The following is a 20,644-nucleotide window of genomic DNA, read 5'->3' as shown; positions in this document are numbered from 1 at the left end:
TTTTTTAACAAAGAAGTTTTGATTTTTTCATGAGGCTGAATAATGCGAATTTCAAAAGTGTTAACTAACCTAAGTGCAAAGCAGTTGTAAAAACTGGAGTTGGTGTGAAGTGGCTCAAGTGCGAAGTGGCATAAGTGTTGGCATAAGGTGTGAAGTGGCATAAGTGCGAAGCATTTACAAAAACTTGCATAGGTGTGAACTGGGATAAGTGCGAATTAACACATATTGTGACATATTGCACTTATAGCAGTTTGCACTTATGCCAATCTTTGCAAATTCTTTTAGTGAATTTATGCCAGTTCGCATTTGCGCAAGTTTTTGCAACTACTTTGCACTATTTGTTTGCTAATTCTTTTGGTGCACTTATGACAGTTTTTGCTACTGCTTTGCACTTATGCCAGTTAGCACTTAAGCAAGTTTGCACTTAATAATTCCTCACAATTTTTTTTATAGTTAGTTCATAGTTTTTTTATTTTAAATTTTAATTTTACAGAATTTAACATTAATGATACTTTGATTGTTCACTTAATTTTTAGTTATTAAAACTAGTAAATTCAATTAATTGAAACACAATAAAACTAGTAAACTCAATTGATTTTTAATAATTGATTTTACTTATAATATTTTAATATTTGATTATTATAATAATAATTGATTCAATAATTGATTATAAGATATATAATAGATAATAATAATTGATTCAATAATTGATTATAAGATATATAATAGATAATAATAATTGATTCAATAATTGATTATAAGATATATAATAGATAATAATAATTGATTCAATAATTGATTATAAGATATATAATAGATAATAATAATTGATTCAATAATTGATTATAAGATATATAATAGATAATAATAATTGATTCAATAATTGATTATAAGATATATAATAGATAATAATAATTGATTCAATAATTGATTATAAGATATATAATAGATAATAATAATTGATTCAATAATTGATTATAAGATATATAATAGATAATAATAATTGATTCAATAATTGATTATAAGATATATAATAGATAATAATAATTGATTCAATAATTGATTATAAGATATATAATAGATAATAATAATTGATTCAATAATTGATTAAACTAAATAACAATAAGCAATCGCTTAACAAAATTTAAAAGATCAGTTGTAAATCAAATTGCCTATCAAATGTAATTCAATTTTTTTAAATTGTTAATATATCATATAGATATTGGTAATTTATAGCATAATACATAAGGTATAGATATAGGTTTAGTTCGTTTTTTTTTTATATAACTCTTTCAATACTAAATAAAACTCCCCAAATTTCAATTAAAAAATATTGCAGGTTTTATAATGGATAAAAACAAAATAAGTTTGAAAATTAAGAAATATAATTGAATATGTTATTTTCTGCTATATAAGAAAAAATCAGAAAGATTTACAACAAAATCTCGACAAGATCTAAAAATACTATTATTTGGCTAAAAAAAAATTCTGTCATAAATTGTCAAAATTTCAACTCAATACTAAAATATCAACTGTCAAAAAATGCAAAGCTTATTATTTTAAGAATAAAATATGAAAGAAACAGCATACAAAATTTGAATACTAAATAATTTCTCAGTAAAATAAGTAAAGAATCTTTATACTTAAGCAGAGTTCAGTTTTACATGATAATTTTCAAAACAAGAGTAACAATTGTTTTATATTATACTCTCAGCATAAATTGGTGTATACATTAATTTAGAGGGAATAGTTTTTTTAATTCAAAATGTATTTTAAAATCACATTTTCTTTTTAATTCAAAATGAAAATTTATCATTTTTTCAAATGTTATAATGGCATTTTGAATCATGAATGTGTGCATATGATCAGATAAAAACATATCCTGCAGATTTAAGCTGCCACTTTTTTAAATATACTTTTCTCATTTTAATTTTTAAAACTGATTTATATCCAGCCAGTTTTTCTGACAAAGAAAAAAGATCTTTTATCTTTAAAGGTTAAAATAAATATTTGTATTTTGATGAGTTTTTAAAGTTAAAAAAAGTAAAAATAAATTCACTTGCAACAATGCTGCTGACAACTGCTGTTACACTTTTTGAAAATATCTTAAAAACAAGAAAACGTCAACAGGAGATTTGAAAAACTTTAAATTAATAATGAGGAAAATATGATTTTTAAAGCAATGATGTTTGCACACAAAAAAACCCCAGATGATCAAAGTTCTTTTGGCATGGAATGTTATCTATGTTATCTTGAAATTGTTACAGTAAAAATATGCTTTTCTAAACAATGAATCACACGAAATTTAATTTTGGTAAATCATTCAAGGTAATATAATTCATTCAAGCAGCAAGAATTGTAGTATTTACATGAATCACACGAAATTTAATTTTGGTAAATCATTCAAGGTAATATAATTCATTCAAGCAGCAAGAATTGTAGTATTTACAGGAGAAAGAGACAGCATTACACAAATAACATATAAAGACACAACCAATTGCTCCATATTCCCTTTTTGATATTAAATTATTTATTGCATAAAAACTATTTTATATTTAAAAAAGTTACAAAAATTTGATTTTTTTTAAATATAATTTGATTTAGCATTTTTTATTATACTGTGTTTTTTAATTTTTTTTTTAGTAATGGTTTACCCCCAAAGTGGTCATTTTAATGTAGATAATGTTCGTGTTCAAAAAATCATGGTGAGATTTTATGGTTTTAATATTGAAATATTGATTTAATAAATAATTAAAAAGTTAGTTAAAACTATTGCTAATTTTTAAACTTTTTTTTTTGTAAGCATGTTGTGAATCATTTATTTTTATATAAGCATGTTATCTAAATCAACACAGGTATAGTTAAAAGTGAGATAATTTTATTTATATAAATACTATTTATATATTATATGTTTAAATAAATATTCATATATAATTGTAGAAAGATAAAAAACTATTATCGCTAACTCTTTAAATAAAAAATGCCATATTGTAACAGGAAAAAAAACTTAACCTAGACATTTAAGATATTTAAATTTTAAAGGTTAGACTTAACTATTGTATTTATATGTATTGTTATTTTATTAAAGTTATGCAATAAGTTTTGCAAAAACTAGAAGTTTTTGCAAAACTTATTGCATAACTTTAATAAAATAACAATACAAACAACACCCTATTTTGCCCAATATAGGATGACCTAACCAACTAACTTTTCTCTGACTAATTGTTGTTGTTTTTTTGAGATTTTTGATGTAAAATCTCCAAATAATAGTAAGAGATAACTTTGCTAACTTTTTTAAAATTTTTTCTAGTTTAACCACTTTTTCTTAATTGATTTTTCATGCTTATTTTGAATTTCATGTTTTTACTTCATTATCAATATTTAGCCTTCTACTACAATTTTAATAAAAGTGATTATTTTGACAAAGCAATTAACTGTTGAGTTGAAGATTAATGCAATTATCAAAGTTCTTTGATACATATTTTCGAACTGCTTCAACAACTTCTGAGCAATAATCTTCTTTAATGAGATTTTTAAAGTTTCTTTGGTACTTCTTGAACACATGGCTCTTTAAATTCAAAGAGTTATTCATTTCTGACATCATTAGATAAGCTTGCATGCATCTTACTAAAAAACATTTGCAGTTTAGAGTGTGTGGCTTTACCTTTAGTTTTACAGAAAAATGGTGAAATGACTTCAATTCCAAAAGTTGCTACCACAACTAAAGTAACTCTGTAATCAAAGTTCATAGAATCTTGGGCTAAACAAGCAAGTTTATTTGTGATATATTCATGTTGGTCTAAAATCTCCTTAAAGTCATCCCAGTGAAAGCAAACTATAGAAAAACATTTCGAAAGATATTCAAATCGAATATCTTTAAATTCAAAAAGAAAAATATCATTCTTAATGATAATTCCATGGTTTTTGAATAAAACTCATACCAAACAAGTTTAGTACCCATGATAGAAAGGTTAGAGATAACATTTCCATACTTTTGTTAATAGATATATCTAATAGAAAGCCCTTAAAAAGGTTATCTATATTCATTTCATTTTCAACTTAATTTAGAACTTTTTCAATAGCTCTGTCAAAATCTAAAGCTGCATGTGAAATACAAAACAGTTGACCAGCAGGACTTTCTCTATTAAGTATATCAGCTGTGTTTTTGATATGCTTATATTATGAACAGTACTGTCAGTCATATGAGCATCTACCTTCTGGCAAAATTCTTCTGAGGTGTATTTTAAGGCTTCCTGTAACATTTTGAATGTTGTTTTTCTTCCATCTGCAATATTTGCTGTAGTTTCTGAAATTAAAGAAAATTAAACAAACAAAATTGAAGAGAATTAAAGAAACAAAGTTATTTGATTCTTGACACACAAAAGTTTCTTTTAACAAGTTTTTTTATAATTGTATGCTTTTTATGCTCTTCAAAAACACAGAATAAGTGCACAGTATGATCATATGTATCACAATTCGGCCACAACTTTGATCTCTTTTCCTCTTCATAATTTGCTTTGCACATATAGCGAACCTAATTTTTATCTTCTGTGGATTTATATATATGTTTTTGAGTAGATAAAGCATATAGTAATGTTTTTTTCGTTTATTTATAGGTTTATTTGATACAGGAACCTTGAGTACTTCTTTCAATACTGACAGGGTTATTTCATCTTGATCTAAAGATTGCTTTTAGAAATAATCATGAATTTTATCCACATCTGATCTAATTTCTAAAACTAATCTAATTTCATCCATTTCTAAATCAAAGCCTATGAAGAATTAATCAAAAATTGTATTAAGTCCATAAATGACTTATTTCTATATATATTTGTTGTTGACTAATAAGTAGTTATCCAAGTTAGTAGAATTGATAGGATCAGAGTTAATAGAATTCTCTATATTAACAGAAAAATTAAAATTCACATATCCTTTTATCATTTCATGAAAATATTATAATAATATTACCTGGTGCTCCGATTTCATTGATTTCATCTGCTGAATTTAGTATTGGCTGATGGTTGATTAATCCTGGAGTAATAACAAAGTCTACGACCATTGAAGTTGCTGTAAATAACAGTACACATTATTGTTCTCCTCAAACGAATTTGAATGATTTAAAAATAGTAATTATATAAATAAAATAGCTAATTTAACTATAAAAATTTATACCTGAGCTATCGGAAGTCTTAGATGGTAATTTTACCTCTGCAACCATATCTTTCCATATTTCATAAAATCTGCACCAGTGTTGGGAACTGTTTATATTGTCTTTGTTCCATATTTTAAACTGCTTAAGTTCAGCTTTTTCGATTTAAAATATGGAAAATGAGGAGAAAAATAATGTGTGCTGTTATTTACAGCAACTTCAACATTCGAAGACTTTATTATTACTCCAAAATGCTCTCAACTCATCAACAAGCTCTGCAGCCTGAAAACAGCTTGTTGATGAGTTAAGAGCAGCTTATTAAAATGAACTTTATCTAAATTATATGAGTATAAACTTCAGCAAATGCTTTTTTTATGACTTGAGTAGTTATTTGAACAATAGCTTTCATTGCTATGGCAGAAAGTTTGTCATTTGTAATGGCAGCTCCTGGTCATTCTGTAAATCTGCACTTCATGTGCCCAGTAGCCTTGAAGTTCATTACGCTAACATCAGCTGGTTGCTGTATATGTTTGGCATTTGGGTACAAGCAGTATAGTACAACTCCTGTCTTTTTACAATACTTGGATACATCATAGCATCTCAGGTTTATGGAATAACCTTCAATAAAGTACAACTTTCTGATTTTTGTCTTTACAAAATAAAAATGAAATAAGCAAGTTTTTTCCTACTAAATATCGTTTAGCGCTTTCAAATAATAAAGAAAAATCTCACCCTTCATCCATCCATTAGAGCTCCTCTGGACTGTCATTTCAAGTAGAATACGTTGCTGAAAATGCTTAGAAATTTTCCTCTTTAAAATTACCATATGAGGAGCCATTTTTCATGCTGCTGAAAAAATCATTGCAACTATGACATTTTTTTTTTACTAATAGTGCAAACTTGTTGCAAACATTCATGCTTTCTATACCTAACAATAAATTTACCACTGTTTAAATAAAAATAAAAAGCAGTCTCATCTAAATTAAAAATATGTTGATGATATATGATGACTGAAACAAATTTCTTAATTCCTTACCTTCAACGAATTTTTTAAAGTTGTTATACCATGGTTTGATTCCTTCCTGACACTGGATCTACCTAAAAAGTGATGCTTTGTTGTTTTTGACTTTGAGTCTGGGTGCCTGTTTAGGTATTTGTATGCCCAAGTTCTAGAATGGATTCCATTTTTAAATACAGTAGGATGCAAGCTTTTATGTATTATTTCTGAAATTATTAATAAGTCTAATATTTTTAGAGGAAACCCTCTTCTTGCCATTTCAATAAGATACTTCTCACAAGTTTCTTTGATGTATACTGGTAAAGTAGGAACAGGTCCAGATCTTAAACCAGATAGTTTTGTTTGTTAAGTACTGCGAGGAACTTTGTATTTTTTTGCAGCTGATTTAATAGACATCTTCAATTTTTTAACTGAGTCAATCACTCTTTGCATATTAGTAATGCCATACTGCTTTCATTTCTTGACTTCGGCGATGTTATTAGACTGTTGCTTTCTGTCTTGTATACTAAAAATGGATTAATAGAACTCAAAGTAACTCATGGGATGTAAATTAACGCAGACACAAAAAAATAGTTTTTTTTTTTTTTTAGGGTGCAGGTATTTATTCATTAGATATTGTTTTTTGAGGTGCAGGATTTTATTTGTCAGATATATTATTTTTAGGATGCAGCTGTTTATTCATCAGATATTATTTTTTAGGGTGCAGGCGTTTTTTCATCAGATATTGTTCATGGAATGGTATTTAAGCGCAATGTAGAAGGAAATATAACAAAAGTAAAAGATGCCAAGATTTGTGTTCTTTCTTGCCCATTAGACTCAATGGCAACTGAAACTAAGGTTTGAGTTACTTAATTTTTATTTTAAAATAAGCAGGAAATAAAGCAAAAAATGTTAAAGTTATGCTTATGTTATTTATTTGGGATTTTAAACTTGTGGGTGATAAAGGTGATAAAGTTGTTGTGGGACTTTTTATATGACTTCATGTTTTCCATGGCAACAATTATTGTTTAAATATTTTCCAATGCTAAAAATATTTCATCCTAATTATCATAAATCTATATAGTATTGTTGAGATGTTTACTATAGAAAAAACTAGGATCAATAGAATGTTATGTAAACACAGAAGGCAGTGTTTTTTTGTGTTTTTGAAAAATCTTTGTGCTCATTTTTATCTTCAGTAATTAAAGAAATTTTTTAAAAATTTTAAAATTAAGAAAATTTTTCTAAAGATAGGAAAAGTAATTTTTCTCATATATATCTTTAGAGCCTGCTAGTTTTTACTAAAAATAAAACACTTTTTGACTACTCAGTCAAGTTATAATGTTTAATTGATTTCAAATATTTTCTAAATATACTCTTATAATACAACCAATAAGTATTAATAAATACTATTAATATCAAAGTTAATCAAAATTTGTTTAGAAATTTATTTAATTTTTATATCTTTTTATTTATATTTGTTTGTTTTAGTTAAATGTTTCAACTTGACTTTTTATTTCTCTTTTTTTTATTTGTTTTTGATTTTATCTTTATTTTTATTTTCAGTTATTGTCTTGATATTGTTTTGCTGTTTACAAAGTAGATTTGATATTAGATTAAAATTATTATTAGTGAGTAAACTTATAAAAAAAATCAATTATAAGTCTATCCAATAAAGTGTGCGTTTTCATAGTATGTGTATAATTATTTTATCCATTTATTAATTATGTGTAAGTCAATCAAATAAAATGTGCACTTCAAAATGTGCAACAATCATACGCTATAGTGTATGATTATTTTATCAGATTAACAATCAATAGGGGTTTAATATTATTATTTTGGCTCAGGGTACAAACTTTTATGTTTATGAAACTACTTGGCTTAAGCCAATTAGTTTCATAAACATAAGCCACTATATGGCTTCATGGGCATTTAAATCATACTCTGAGCCAAAATATTGTGCTAGTAGTGCAAAAGATTAAGGTGTAAAAATGTTTACTCTACCACTACCCCACTGTGACAGTTATAACAGCTATAACCAGATATAACAGTTGCTTCCATTTTTGGTCTTGTCGTGACAATTACATCAGAGTCAAGGATTTGTAAAGAACTAATTAACGCTCTGCTTTTAAATGACATTTTGATTAAGGATAATAAAGCTTTTATATCTAAAATAATTTTTTCTGATCATTTATAAATACCTAAAAACTTGTGCAAAAATTTTTTACTTGCTCATATAGTCTATACTCCTTAATTAGTAAATTTTGTGACTTAACTAGCATTCTGTTCCTTTTCCAGTATGGTAGATGCATGGCGGCTTGCAACGATGCTAATGTTAAGTTGCCACTATTACTACACCATATTTTATGCAGCCTGGATTTTGCTTTAGCATCCTTTTTTTTTTTTTTTTTTTTTTTTTACTCAATTACTAATATTTTTATGACTTATATAATCTAAATATTATATTAATATTAGGTCTTTTCAATTGGAAATTTTTTTCTGCCAATATTTAGAAATATATTGGAAATATATTTCTTAATATTGGCTGAACACGATGAAATTCAGTTTTAATCATTAATTACTCAAAAACCACTAGACAAATTTTTTTAATATTTTTGCACGCTAATGTGTTGTTGTTTGATTGTAATGGTAATAAGTATAGGTTATTGCTATCAGATTAAAATGAGTAAACAAATATTAAATCGAAAAAAAGTTTTAAGAATTTTTCTTAAAAATCCTTCATTGTCACAAGTTGAAATTTCAAAGTTGACTGGTGTTTCTTGGTCATCAGTTGGATTTATTTTGTGGCAATATAAACTTACTCAATCTGTTGAAAGAGAAGCTGGAAGTGGAAAAAAGAAAGGACTTATAGATAAATCTAAAGCAAAATCAATCATTCACTCCATAAAGGCGAATTTATATCAGTCGCAGAGAGATCTTGCGAAAAAATTGCAGACGAGCTTTGATAGGAAAAGTACTTAGATCTTAAGAATATAACGCATATCATAAAAAGAAAACTCCTAAGCGATCCATTGATAGAGAAGTTAAAGCAATTTGTTGTTCAAAACAGCTATATAAACTTTTAAACTGAGAAAACTTGTGCACAGTTGAAGACGATAAAACCTATTGCAAAAAGGACTTTTCACAATTGCCAGGGCAACAATATTTTTATCAGTCGAAAGGTAGATATATTGCCAAAAAATTCAAGTACATTCAAACTGAAAAATTTGCTCCCAAATTCCTTATATGGCAAGCAATCTGCTCCTGTGGTTTAAAAAGTACACCATACATTCCTCATAATACTTTGAGCGCAGATTTATATATAAAAGAATAATATTTCTGATTTGGTTACAACTCAATACTCCAAGTATGAACAAAATGGTATGAACAAAATGTATGAACAAAATGGCGTATAATTTGTATCTAAGGAAGCAAATCCTCAAAATTTTTCTGACCAGCGAGTTGTTGAAAGTTATTGGTCAGTTATAAAAAGAATCTTATTGAAAAGCAAGAAATAAAAAAGATTTTAAGAAAAAATGGATAGCCGCCTCAAAAAAATTACTCAAAGCAAGATCCAGCAGATGTCAAGTACTCGCAAAGATATTCGGTTTTTATCTAAGCATCCAATAAAAAATAATTGAAATAAATAATTCAATTAGCTTCATTGTGTCAAAAAATTACAAAAATCTGTTAAGTAGTTTTCACGTAATTAACAATTAAAGGGTGCTGAATTTCATTGTGTTCAATCGATATCTAAAAAATTTCTAATCTAAAAAAAATTTTAATATTTCTCACAATTTTAATTACTTTCAATATTTCACATAATTATTACTATTATCTAGAATACTTTTACTTTCAATATTTCACATTAATATGTAGGTTATTTATTTAGAACCCTCAACACAAAAATTAATTTTTGATTTTTATCAGTAATACTAATATGTTTTTTAAAATATTTTTTGAATAATGCTGCAATCCTTAAACATTTTAGGGTACAGTACTTATTAAAAATGCTGAAGAATTAATGGACTTTAGTAAAGGAGAAGAAAATTTACTAGAAGCTCAAATAAAATCAATAGCAGACACTGGCTGTAATGTTATTGTAACTGGTGGTAAAGCAGCTGATATGGCTGTTCATTTCTGTAACAAATATAACATAATGGTAGTTCGACTTCTTTCAAAGTTTGATTTGAGGAGGTTGTGTAAAGCTATTCAAGCTACTGCACTTCCTTTAATGACTCCCCCTACACCTGAAGAAGCTGGTCGATGTGATGATGTCTTTTTATCTGAAATTGGAGATACACCTGTTGTTGTATTTAAACAAGGTTAATCTAAAAAAAGTTTATTAACTTATCTTGGTAGTTATTTTGTTTGTAAAGTTTTGTTTGCATTTTTTGTAGATCGTGAAGACAATGCTGTTGCTACAATTGTCATTCGAGGTGCGACTGCCAATGTAATGGATGACATTGAAAGAGCAATTGATGATGGGGTCAATTGTTTTAAATCATTGACCAGAGATGCCCGCATGGTACCTGGTGCAGGAGCTGTTGAAATAGAACTTGCACAACGATTAGCTAGCTATGGGCAGGTGTGTCAATTTAGACTAACATTTTTGTATTTAATAGATCTAATATTTAATAACAATATTATTTAATAATAATAGTATTTAATATACTAGATATTTTAATTTATATAATAGACCATACCCGGTTTGGAGCAATATGCTATTAAAAAGTTTGCTGAAGCATTTGAAGTTGTGCCACGTACTATGGCTGAAAACGCGGGTATTAAAGCTACTGAGTTAGTTTCAAATTTATATGCTGCCCATGCCTCTGGAGGAAAAAACATTGGTTTTGACATTGAGGTAGTTTTATCTTTATTTAAAAATATTTTATTTATTGATTTGTCAACTTATTTTTTTATTTAAAATTTATTTTAAAGGGTGAAAATGCTGCAACAATTGATGCTCAGGAAGCAAAAATATTAGATTCATTTTTAGTAAAATATTGGGCATTAAAGTTTTCAAGTAATGCTGCTTGTACAGTACTTCGAGTAGATCAGGTTAATAATTTTTTTGTTGATATGGTTTTTGATTTTAATTTTTTAAATATTTGATGATATTTTCACAATTAAAAACAAATTTTTTTTTCTAAATATCAATGGCAAAAATTGTAATAAGTTAAAAAATAAATTTTTTTATGGAAAAATATTTTATATTTGCAAACAATGTTTAGTAAAAATAAAATTAAAAAATTAGTAGAATTAATATTTAACCAAAATTTTTAAAATTATGTTTTATAAGTTTATTTTTATATTGTAGGTGTTGAACAAAATTTAGCTTTTAAGTTTACAAATTTAATGTTCTTTAAAATATAAAATAATATTAGTATAGGGTAAACAGATTCCATCCTGTTAACCAGCTTCGCACCCTTTCTCTATCTATTAGTCTGGCATAGATGTATTTATAATACTTTGTTTCTAGTTAAAGAAGTAGAATGCTGGATCTTCTTGACTCAATTCATGGGTTTTGCTTGTTTCTATGTTTTTATGACTAGGCAACTCATTCTATTATCTCTCAATAAGGTTGCTATCTCATCACACTGAATGACTTGGCTCGTGTGTCAGTTGCTCTGCAAGCATTACGGCTCACAACTGTTGCTGTATCTCCAACACAGATAGGCATCTGGCTTTCCAGACTGTTTGAATCATTTGCCTTCTCTACTCAACTTATGTCTTGTATCTGATCCTAGTCAGTGGTTATTTTGATCTTGCTAAAACTATCATCTCATTCTTTTTATTCCATCTCGCTGAGTCAAGCCTCACTATTCTCCATAGTTTTCCTCTCATTTTGCTGCTGCAGTTTCCAATTGTAACCATTTCTTCCATATTTATCGCCAAAAAAATTCTACAGAAAATAAATGTCTGTTCATTATTGCCAGAAACTATTGTAAAAAGATTTTGTCTGATGCTAAAGCCTCCTATTCTCAGGTCACAAAATCTTGTATTTCATCTCAAAATTTAGACTCTAGAGACTTCTGGAGCATTTTTAACAGTCTATCATAAGGCCAAATTTGTTATTCCTCCTTTCTTTCATGGTTCATATTTTGTTACCTCACCATAGGACAAAGCTCAGTTGTTTGCAAAGAACTTTTCATCATCATCTCATCTCTTAATTCCACTAATCACATCCTACCTAACTTAGCCAGCCAACAGGTTGATCCGTTGCCTAACATTTGTATCACTCCAGCCACTGTATCTAAAGTGCTTTCCTGCTTAGATTCTTCTACAGCTTGTGGTTAGGACAGCATACTAGGCTTGTACAGGAAAGGTGTGCGATTGCACCTTGTAACTGACCACACTTATAATATTTTTTCTTTACAATATAACCACGCCCGTTTTGATGTTTTAACAATTTAAATGCTATTTTAAAAAATGTTTACTTTATAAATAACTTTTAATCATTGATCTTTTCTTAAGTTTTTATTTTAGGTGAAATAAAATAAAAAAGTAATTATAGTAATTGTTTAAAATTTTTTGTAAATTAACAAATGTTATATTTAATTTTTTTTTATTTAGGCATGTTTTATGATAAATTTAAATATAATGATTTGTTTGGCACTATTTTTCCTAAAAATCTTTTGAAAGATAATTTTAAATTATGAAAAAGCTGAATTAAATCTTGTTACAATGGAATGATTTAATTGCTTTATTTTTTTATTTCTATTTTTACATAGAACTGTTTTAACTTTTTTGTTCAACTTGACAAAGTAAATCAGAGCATGAAATGATTAAAAATAAGTATTTTAAATAGACTATGATATTAAAAAAAAAAAATTTTTTTCTACAACTTTTTGGAAAATGTTTATACAATTTAAAAATAATATATATATAACACTTTAGTAATTTAAATAAAATTTGTTTATTCATTAAACAATCATTAGAAGTAATTTGTAAAAGCATTTTGCATAACTTTTATAAAATATTTCAAAAGATAATTTTTTAAGTAATTTATTTTAAACTCAATTAAAAATGCAACAAAAAGTAATTTTGGCTTCAAAAGTAAGTTCAACAAAAAGAAATTTTCGCTTCGTTTGAGTTTTTTGAGTTTTATTTTAGTGCTTATATATTTTCTTTTTTGTAAAGAATTTCTTTTTTCATTATTAATTCTTTAAAAAGAATTTATAAAGAATAAAAAGAATTTATAAAAAAATATAAAAATTCATTATTACTTTTTTTAGTTTTCTTACCAGTTTAAGTTTAGCGTTTCTTTTTTCAGCGCATTTCTAAAATGTTTAAAAATCATTTAAACATCTAAGCAGTCATGGTCAAGTTGTCAAAAAATAAAATCATTTGTGCAGTCTGCATACCTGTTATAGTCTTGCAGAAGTGTTCTTCAGAGCTGTCATCTCTACTTTCAAAACTGTTTTACAAATGCTTATCAATGTCTTGTTTTCCAATCTGCAGAAAAGCGGCATTTGTTATCCCTATTTTTAAAAATTCTGGAGAGCAATTTGACTCATCTAACTACTGTCCCATTAGCCTTCTTACTATCATAAGAAAGGTTCTAATCTTGAACCTAAAAACATACTTTCTTATCATCAATATGGATTTCAATCTTCTTGTTCTACCTTTGTTTTGTTAATGGTAATATCTGATGGTTTTATCATGCATTAGACAGATGTGGAGATGTTAAAGCTATCGCTCTTGACATGTCTTCAATAAAGTTTGACATGCTTTTCTACTCCGTAAACTCTCTTCTAGCAGTGTATCAGGTAACATTTTTCAAGACTATGAAATCCTTCCTTACTAATTGAAGTTAAAAGTTGTCCTCAATGGACAGCTCTCCTTATAATTTCCTGTAACTTCAGGAGTTCCTCAAGGTTCTATCCTTGGCCTTTTATTCTTTTTAATTTACATGAATGATCTCCCAGAAATTCTCACATCAAAGGTGGCATTGTTTGCTGATGATACTATCATTTATTATTGTCTTGATAAGATGCCAACACTCTCTGATTGCTTGGAGAGGGCATTTGACCTCGAAAAAGATCTCACTTTTGGTACAACATAGGGCTCCCATTGGCTGATAAACTTTAACTCAGATAAAACTAAAAAATTTTTTGCTAGTCATTGCAACAATCTAGATTTTTCTATATTTATGAGCAACAATGTACTCGATAAGTCACCTACCCTTCATCTTCTAAGATTAACTTTTACTTCAGATCTTTCTTGGCAATTATATATCAAATTGATTGCAAAATTAGCATCTGGTAAGGTTGCATCTCTTGATTGTACTTGCCACTTCCTTACTCCAGATTCTAATCTTTATCTATATAAATCTCAAATCCGTTCTTGTATGGAATACTGTTGCCATATCTTGGGCGGATCTTCCAATGATTCCCTTTCTCTTTTAGACTAGATGCAAAAATGCATTGTAAACATAGCTAAAGCTGTTCTTGTAGCCAACCTGCCACCATTATCACATCATGTTGCTTCTCTTTTTGATAAATACTATAATGAATGCAGCTCTAAAGAGCTAGCATCTCTTGTGTTATCTTCAAACATTCATTCTTGTGTTACTCATCATTCAATTAAGTCTCATCCTTTTTCTGTGACTATTCCTGAGTGCTCTAAAAGTTCTTTTTTTTCAATTTTTTTTCCTCGAACATAAGTTTTTTGGAATTTGCTCTCTTTATCTTGTCTTCCTAATTTTTATAATTTGCATCTTTAAGTCATCTGTTAATCGTTATTTTCTTTATAAACTTTGTCTTTTCTCTTGCAGTAACTTCCAACAATAATAGTGGTTGCTTGCAGCCTTGTTGGAAGTGAAGATGTTTAAAAAAAAAAAATTTCTTGGCACATTTCTTAGAGAATTATTTCAAATTTATTATCTTGTATTATAAAAGTTTATAAGTTTTATTAGGCGCATTAATCATATAGGATAAAGTTTACACCGGACCACTTTAAAGCAAGAAATATTTAGAGAAAAACTCTATAATACAACATGCTAAAAATGTTATTAAAGTTGAAGGAGAAATTTATAAAACAAACATTAGATATCCTAAAATTATGCTTAATCTCAATAATGGAGTTTTTCACTGGCTGGCTGTACAGACAAGAAACAAAAAAATTATTGGCTTTTTCTTCAACTTCATCATCATGTTATATTAAATAATGATGAATATTTTAAGCCATCGTCATTTCCTAATAGTTGAATTTGGTTTCTGTAAACATTTCATTAATAACACTTTCAAGTGTTATTAAAATATTTGTAAATTTGTACGTTTAGAAATTTACAAAAACAGATTCATCATTGCATTGCTCATATGAATGAATTCAACATTATACACTTAAATGTTTGCTCAGAAAAATTAGTGTGCAAAAACATGTGATCACCTCCCACTTGTCAAAATAATTCATAACTATTTAAAATTGATGATAAAGACATTATCTTATTCTGAATAATATTGAATCATTCGATGAGAGAAATGACCATAGTACAGTTTGCTTTACTAGTCAAATTATGATTTTGCAAAATACCTCAAGACAACAGATTTTTGTTTTTGAAATTTATTTCTTGATACTTGATTTTTATGGCTTAATTTTGAATGTAATTACATAAAATTTATAAAGAGTAAAAACAAATTGCATCACTTACTAATCGCATATGCATATATAGTATTGGCATTAAATTTGTTATTGGAAATCTTTTTCCCTGTAAATTCATTTAATATCCAGTACTTTTTGCATCCTTTAATTCCAGGTGATTCTCCGCATTACTGTATACTTAGTGCACGATGCTGTTTGAGCTACTTTTTATCATTCAGCAGTTTGAGAATAATTTTACGGTTAAATATTTTAAACTTGTAATTTAACTTATTGCTACTCTACTACAGACTAACGAAATTAGTCTGTAGTAGAGTAGCAACCTATCCATCACCAATAAAAGTGATGTAATGTGCACAGAAATGTATAGTGTACATTACATTTTTACTTTTAGGTGTAACATTGTGCACAATAAGGTGTAATGATTTAATTAGGGATCATGCGATTCACCTTAAAATTGGTAACAGTTGCAATAATAAAGCTACATATTCAAATGAGTTACCAGTGCAGGAGCATAACTACAGAATTAAGAGATATATAGTTCAGTGCCAACGCTAGCCATACACGTGACATTGTTAAAAAAAAAGCAGTGGAACTTTCTAGTTAAATGCCTAATCTGTAGTGCTTTTAAAAAGAACATAAGGTCTTAATAACGAAAAAAATATCTAAAGAAACATTTCAGAACGCACAGACGTCTTACAAACGACTTTGCAACGTCTTATATACGTGACAACTCCGTAGGACCTCCAACGAAGAAAAATCAATCAGAGATTATAATTGCAAAAGAAAATGGGCTAAAAACAAGGACTTTTCGAATCCTTAAAATTTTATAAATTCCTTATCTAACAACATTTACATTTACATAAGAAATTTATAGACTGTCACCAAATAAATTGAAAATCAAAAAACTATATGTTGGTCTTGAAACCGAATGACTGAAAAGAAAGCTAGGATTAAAACTTATTATATTAACACATATTAACTTATAGCTTTTTTTTAACTAAAATGCATTAATAGTCAATTTATTTAGAAGATGTTGATGAGTAGCAATAATGATTCTTGTTTGAATATGCTTTATATCATGAAAGTATACTTATTTTTCTTAAATACATCAATATGTTCATCAATATTGTAGCAGAATACTAAGATTGCTCATAGTTTTTGTTATTTTAATAAAAATTGGTTGCGAGTTTTTGCTGATACTGCTTTTTTAGGTTTCAGGCAATTTTACAAGTCCAATTATTTCATGTTAAGCTTAATTAACTTGTGTTAAGTTTGATTTATAACGACAAACGTTTATATAAAATATTGTTGTGCGAATGTTATTGAAAATTAATTTTTTTTTTACTAGATAATTATGGCAAAACAAGCTGGCGGGCCAAAAGCAAAGGAGAACCCTGATTGGGATGAAGATTAAATTAGTTCAAAGAAAATCAACTCGATGGTTTTGACTAAAAAAAGTCCTATTGCCCAAAGCTCTTAACTTTCAATGTCATGACCAACATCGTCAGCCTAGTCTTAAATTCTTGAGTTTCTCGTTGCCACAGAATATTTTAGGCTACCAATAGATATTTGTTTTTATATCAACAAATTAAAAGTGAATTTAGTTTTTTTTTTTCTAAATGTCCCAAAGCTCATGAAAATGCAATTATCGGTGTTGTGGTGGTGGTACGGGGGGGGGGTGTATATAGATACAAAATTTGTTAAGATCAATTTGATTTTTTAAAATTTTAAATAAATTGAATTTATGAAGAAGAAAAAAAGAACTTATAAAGTAATGTTTTTGAAAGAAAATTAAAATTAAAAAAGCAAATTATTGAATGAATAGTATTTTTTAAAACCCATTGTGATTTCAATTAACTTGGTAGTTTTGTTTTATAAGTTTCTTTATATCATTACAAGAAATTACAAAATTTTAAATTTGTGAATTACTTTTTAGTCCACGAGCTTTAAATTTTAAAGTGTTAAAATTTAATTTTTATATGACAAGGTAAAGTGGAACTGATCATTATTTTTTTTCATTATTTCTTCTGTTTAAATCACAAACTACATAAATTTTTTCTATAAAAACGTACATTTCTGACTCAATAGTAAATTTGAGGTTCATTAGTCTTGAGGTTTGGGTAATTAATTGGTTTTCGTGTAATCATGATTTCTGATCCTAAGTTCTTTTGTAACTTTAATGCATTTTTAAATATAAAAAGTTTTTTTCATTTTTATATAAGGGTGCGCAATAGCCCATCCCATTTTGTCTCATGAACAAATTTTAATAGGCGGAGTGTCAAAAAATATTCCCAAAGTATTGTTTTCTTAATGAAGTGTTTCCATTTTTTCTTTTTGATGACTAATCATACTCGCGCCACTCTTTAAGTTTAAAATTTTTTGATTTGATAAGGCCATTTTCAAATGATCGGCGCCATAGAACTTTACAAATCATCAACTATATAATAACGTCTTTACTAATAATGGAAGGTTTTTTATCTGTACCGATTGTGCGTATTTTTATTACTATTACTTTTGTTAACGGGTGGTATTTTAAGAACGCACACATTCGTTATGAAATTTATAAAAATGTGGTTTTTAAACACAATAGCGTTGAGCCCAATACATTGCAATTAGGAAATTGTTAGATGTTTTTGATCTCATACAGTTCACTCGCTTCAAGCGATGGCTATTTAAAAGGGGTTTGTACAAGATTAGTTAAGTTTTCTTGCCGACTACTATTCTTGATAACCTCCTGCCATCATGTCGTAGAGCTTCATATAGCCGTAAATAAATCTGTTAAGCGGGCGAATAAACTATTATCATAAAACCAATAAAGGTTAAAAAATAGTAAGACAAAGATAAAATCACTTTCAAATACCTTTTTGCAAAAACAAAATGTATAAATTTCTAATTTTAAAATTATTTACATTTGTATATATTTGTAAAAATATATACAAATGCGGGAAAAAATCAGACCATTCAGTGAAAATTAACAAATATGGAGCCGCGACGTTCATGAAATTCAAGTTGCATTACTCTAAAATCAGACAGGGTTTTATTCTGAGTAATAAAATACTTAAAGAGATCATTAGAATGGCTGACTACATTTCTCTTTCCATGGCATCGCGGTTTTTGACCTGCGACTATTCTGATTCTGCAATTTTTAAAGCAAAAATTAATTTCAAATTTTGATATTTTAGTTTTATTTTTTAAGAATAATTTGTCGTAAAGTAACAAATTGTTTAAAAACGATGGCTTATAAAATGGTTTAAAACGAGATGTAAAATTCAAATAAAATAACTAAATCTTTTTTTTCCAATGACAGACTTTTCTTTAAATCAGTAGAAATATAATAAAATGAAATTGATAGAAATAGCACTTTAATTTTATCTTGTCAAAATTAAGTGTAATAAGTTTTTAGCAGTGTCATTTTAAATCTTATTTTATCTACATTGCATTATCTTTAATTTAAACCTTTAAAACCAACAAGACTATTGGCAGATATATGATGAGCCCGCTGCAGAGGTGAAATTCAAATAATGTTAAAACCATAGATGTGTTTAGTGCTGGCGTTAGCATCTTTTTACCAAGATCACAATACAAAAATGGTAAAAAGTTCTGTATTCAAAAATAAACGGAGCACCAAAAAGATGTAAAAACAGGTAGAATGAAAGTTGAAATCCCTCTGAATGCAGTTTTATTGATAAAGGCCAGCCACTAGGTCTTGACTTGTATATTTAACCAGGCTTAATTTTTTGATATTCTAGGCCATAGTTTGAAAAAATACCTACGGATGAGACTCCCTCAGACTTTTTGGATACAATCAATTCTAAAACTTTTAAAATCTTTCAATGGCGCTAACAACTCATCAGAACTGACAGCAAAGTCGTAAATCTATTGATCACAGTGTAGGAAATTATAATAGAAATACGTAACAACAATATACAACTTGCAAAAAAATACGTAAAACTTTGCAAAAAAATACGTAAATTTGCAAAAAAATACGTAACAACAACAACAACTTTGCAAAAAAATACGTAACAGCAATAAACAACTTGATAAAAAATTTGGACATACTAATATTGAAAAATATATGAAGGAAAAGCTGCGAAACCTGGAAGGTAGATCAAGAAGAAATAACCTACGAATCGATGGAATTGATGAAAATGGACAAGAATCATGGGGGGACTCTGAAGAAAAAGTTCACGCATTCTTCTGGCAAAATCTTGGATTGAAAAATATCGAAATTGAGCGTGCCCACCGCACTGGATTGAAGAAAGATGGACGACCGAGGACAATAGTTCTTAACCTGCAGAAATATAAAGACAAAATAAGAATCTTGAAAGAATCTCATCGACTTAAAGGCACAAATTGCTTCATTAACGAAGACTTTTCTCGTGAGACCGTTGTCATTCGGAAAAAGTTATTTGCGGAAGTTAAACAAAGGCGCTCAAATGGTGAAAATGTATCGGTAAGATATGACAAAATTGTTTATTTTAATAAAAATTTTGAAAACAATCTTAACAAGTAACTAGCACTTCTAAAAAGAAATCCTTTTTTTTTTTTTTTTTCTTTCCATTTATTATCATGGCTATGACTAGTAACTATGAATCCCTTTTTTTTAATTTATATGAAACAAATCTCTTTTCTTCAGAAGAAAACCTAGACCCTGAAAATAATTTTTATCGCAGTATTTTATCCGATTGTTCTTATCATTTTCCGAACCAACTAGAAGGGTTTCTTTTTAAGAATGCTCGCGAAAAAGGTAATAAGCAAATTGTAATTCTCCACCTCAATATAAGAAGTTTGAAATGCAATTATGAAAAACTTTTAGATCTATTAGAAGAAGCTAAACACATTTTTAATATTATTTGTTTAACTGAAACTTGGATCACAGTAGATGAAATAAA

The 20,644-nt window shown here is 27.6% G+C and overlaps 2 protein-coding genes across 2 annotated transcripts in view; both read left to right on the top strand.

Moving 5' to 3' along the window:
- The window catches only part of LOC100201609 (T-complex protein 1 subunit theta), a 40,719-nt gene extending 23,368 nt beyond the window's left edge, over window positions 1-17,351 (top strand). Inside the window, exons 7-13 of the mRNA XM_065793981.1 lie at window positions 2,644-2,705; window positions 6,867-7,004; window positions 10,138-10,471; window positions 10,547-10,734; window positions 10,846-11,010; window positions 11,088-11,207; window positions 17,101-17,351. Of these exons, the coding sequence (XP_065650053.1) occupies window positions 2,644-2,705; window positions 6,867-7,004; window positions 10,138-10,471; window positions 10,547-10,734; window positions 10,846-11,010; window positions 11,088-11,207; window positions 17,101-17,166 (1,073 nt within the window). The 3' untranslated portion in view covers window positions 17,167-17,351. The remainder of the gene's footprint in view (window positions 1-2,643; window positions 2,706-6,866; window positions 7,005-10,137; window positions 10,472-10,546; window positions 10,735-10,845; window positions 11,011-11,087; window positions 11,208-17,100) is intronic.
- A 2,476-nt stretch (window positions 17,352-19,827) lies between these two features.
- Window positions 19,828-20,265, top strand: LOC136078834 (uncharacterized). The gene has a single exon (XM_065794649.1). The coding sequence runs from the start codon at window positions 19,828-19,830 to the stop codon at window positions 20,263-20,265; it is 438 nt and encodes a 145-aa protein (XP_065650721.1).
- Window positions 20,266-20,644: the final 379 nt, after the last annotated feature.

The sequence above is a fragment of the Hydra vulgaris genome, chromosome 03 (assembly GCF_038396675.1).
Source record: "Hydra vulgaris chromosome 03, alternate assembly HydraT2T_AEP".
NCBI classification, from domain to species: Eukaryota; Metazoa; Cnidaria; class Hydrozoa; order Anthoathecata; family Hydridae; genus Hydra; species Hydra vulgaris.
The sequence above is the reverse complement of the archived record's forward strand: the minus strand, read 5'-3'. Positions and strand labels throughout refer to the sequence as shown.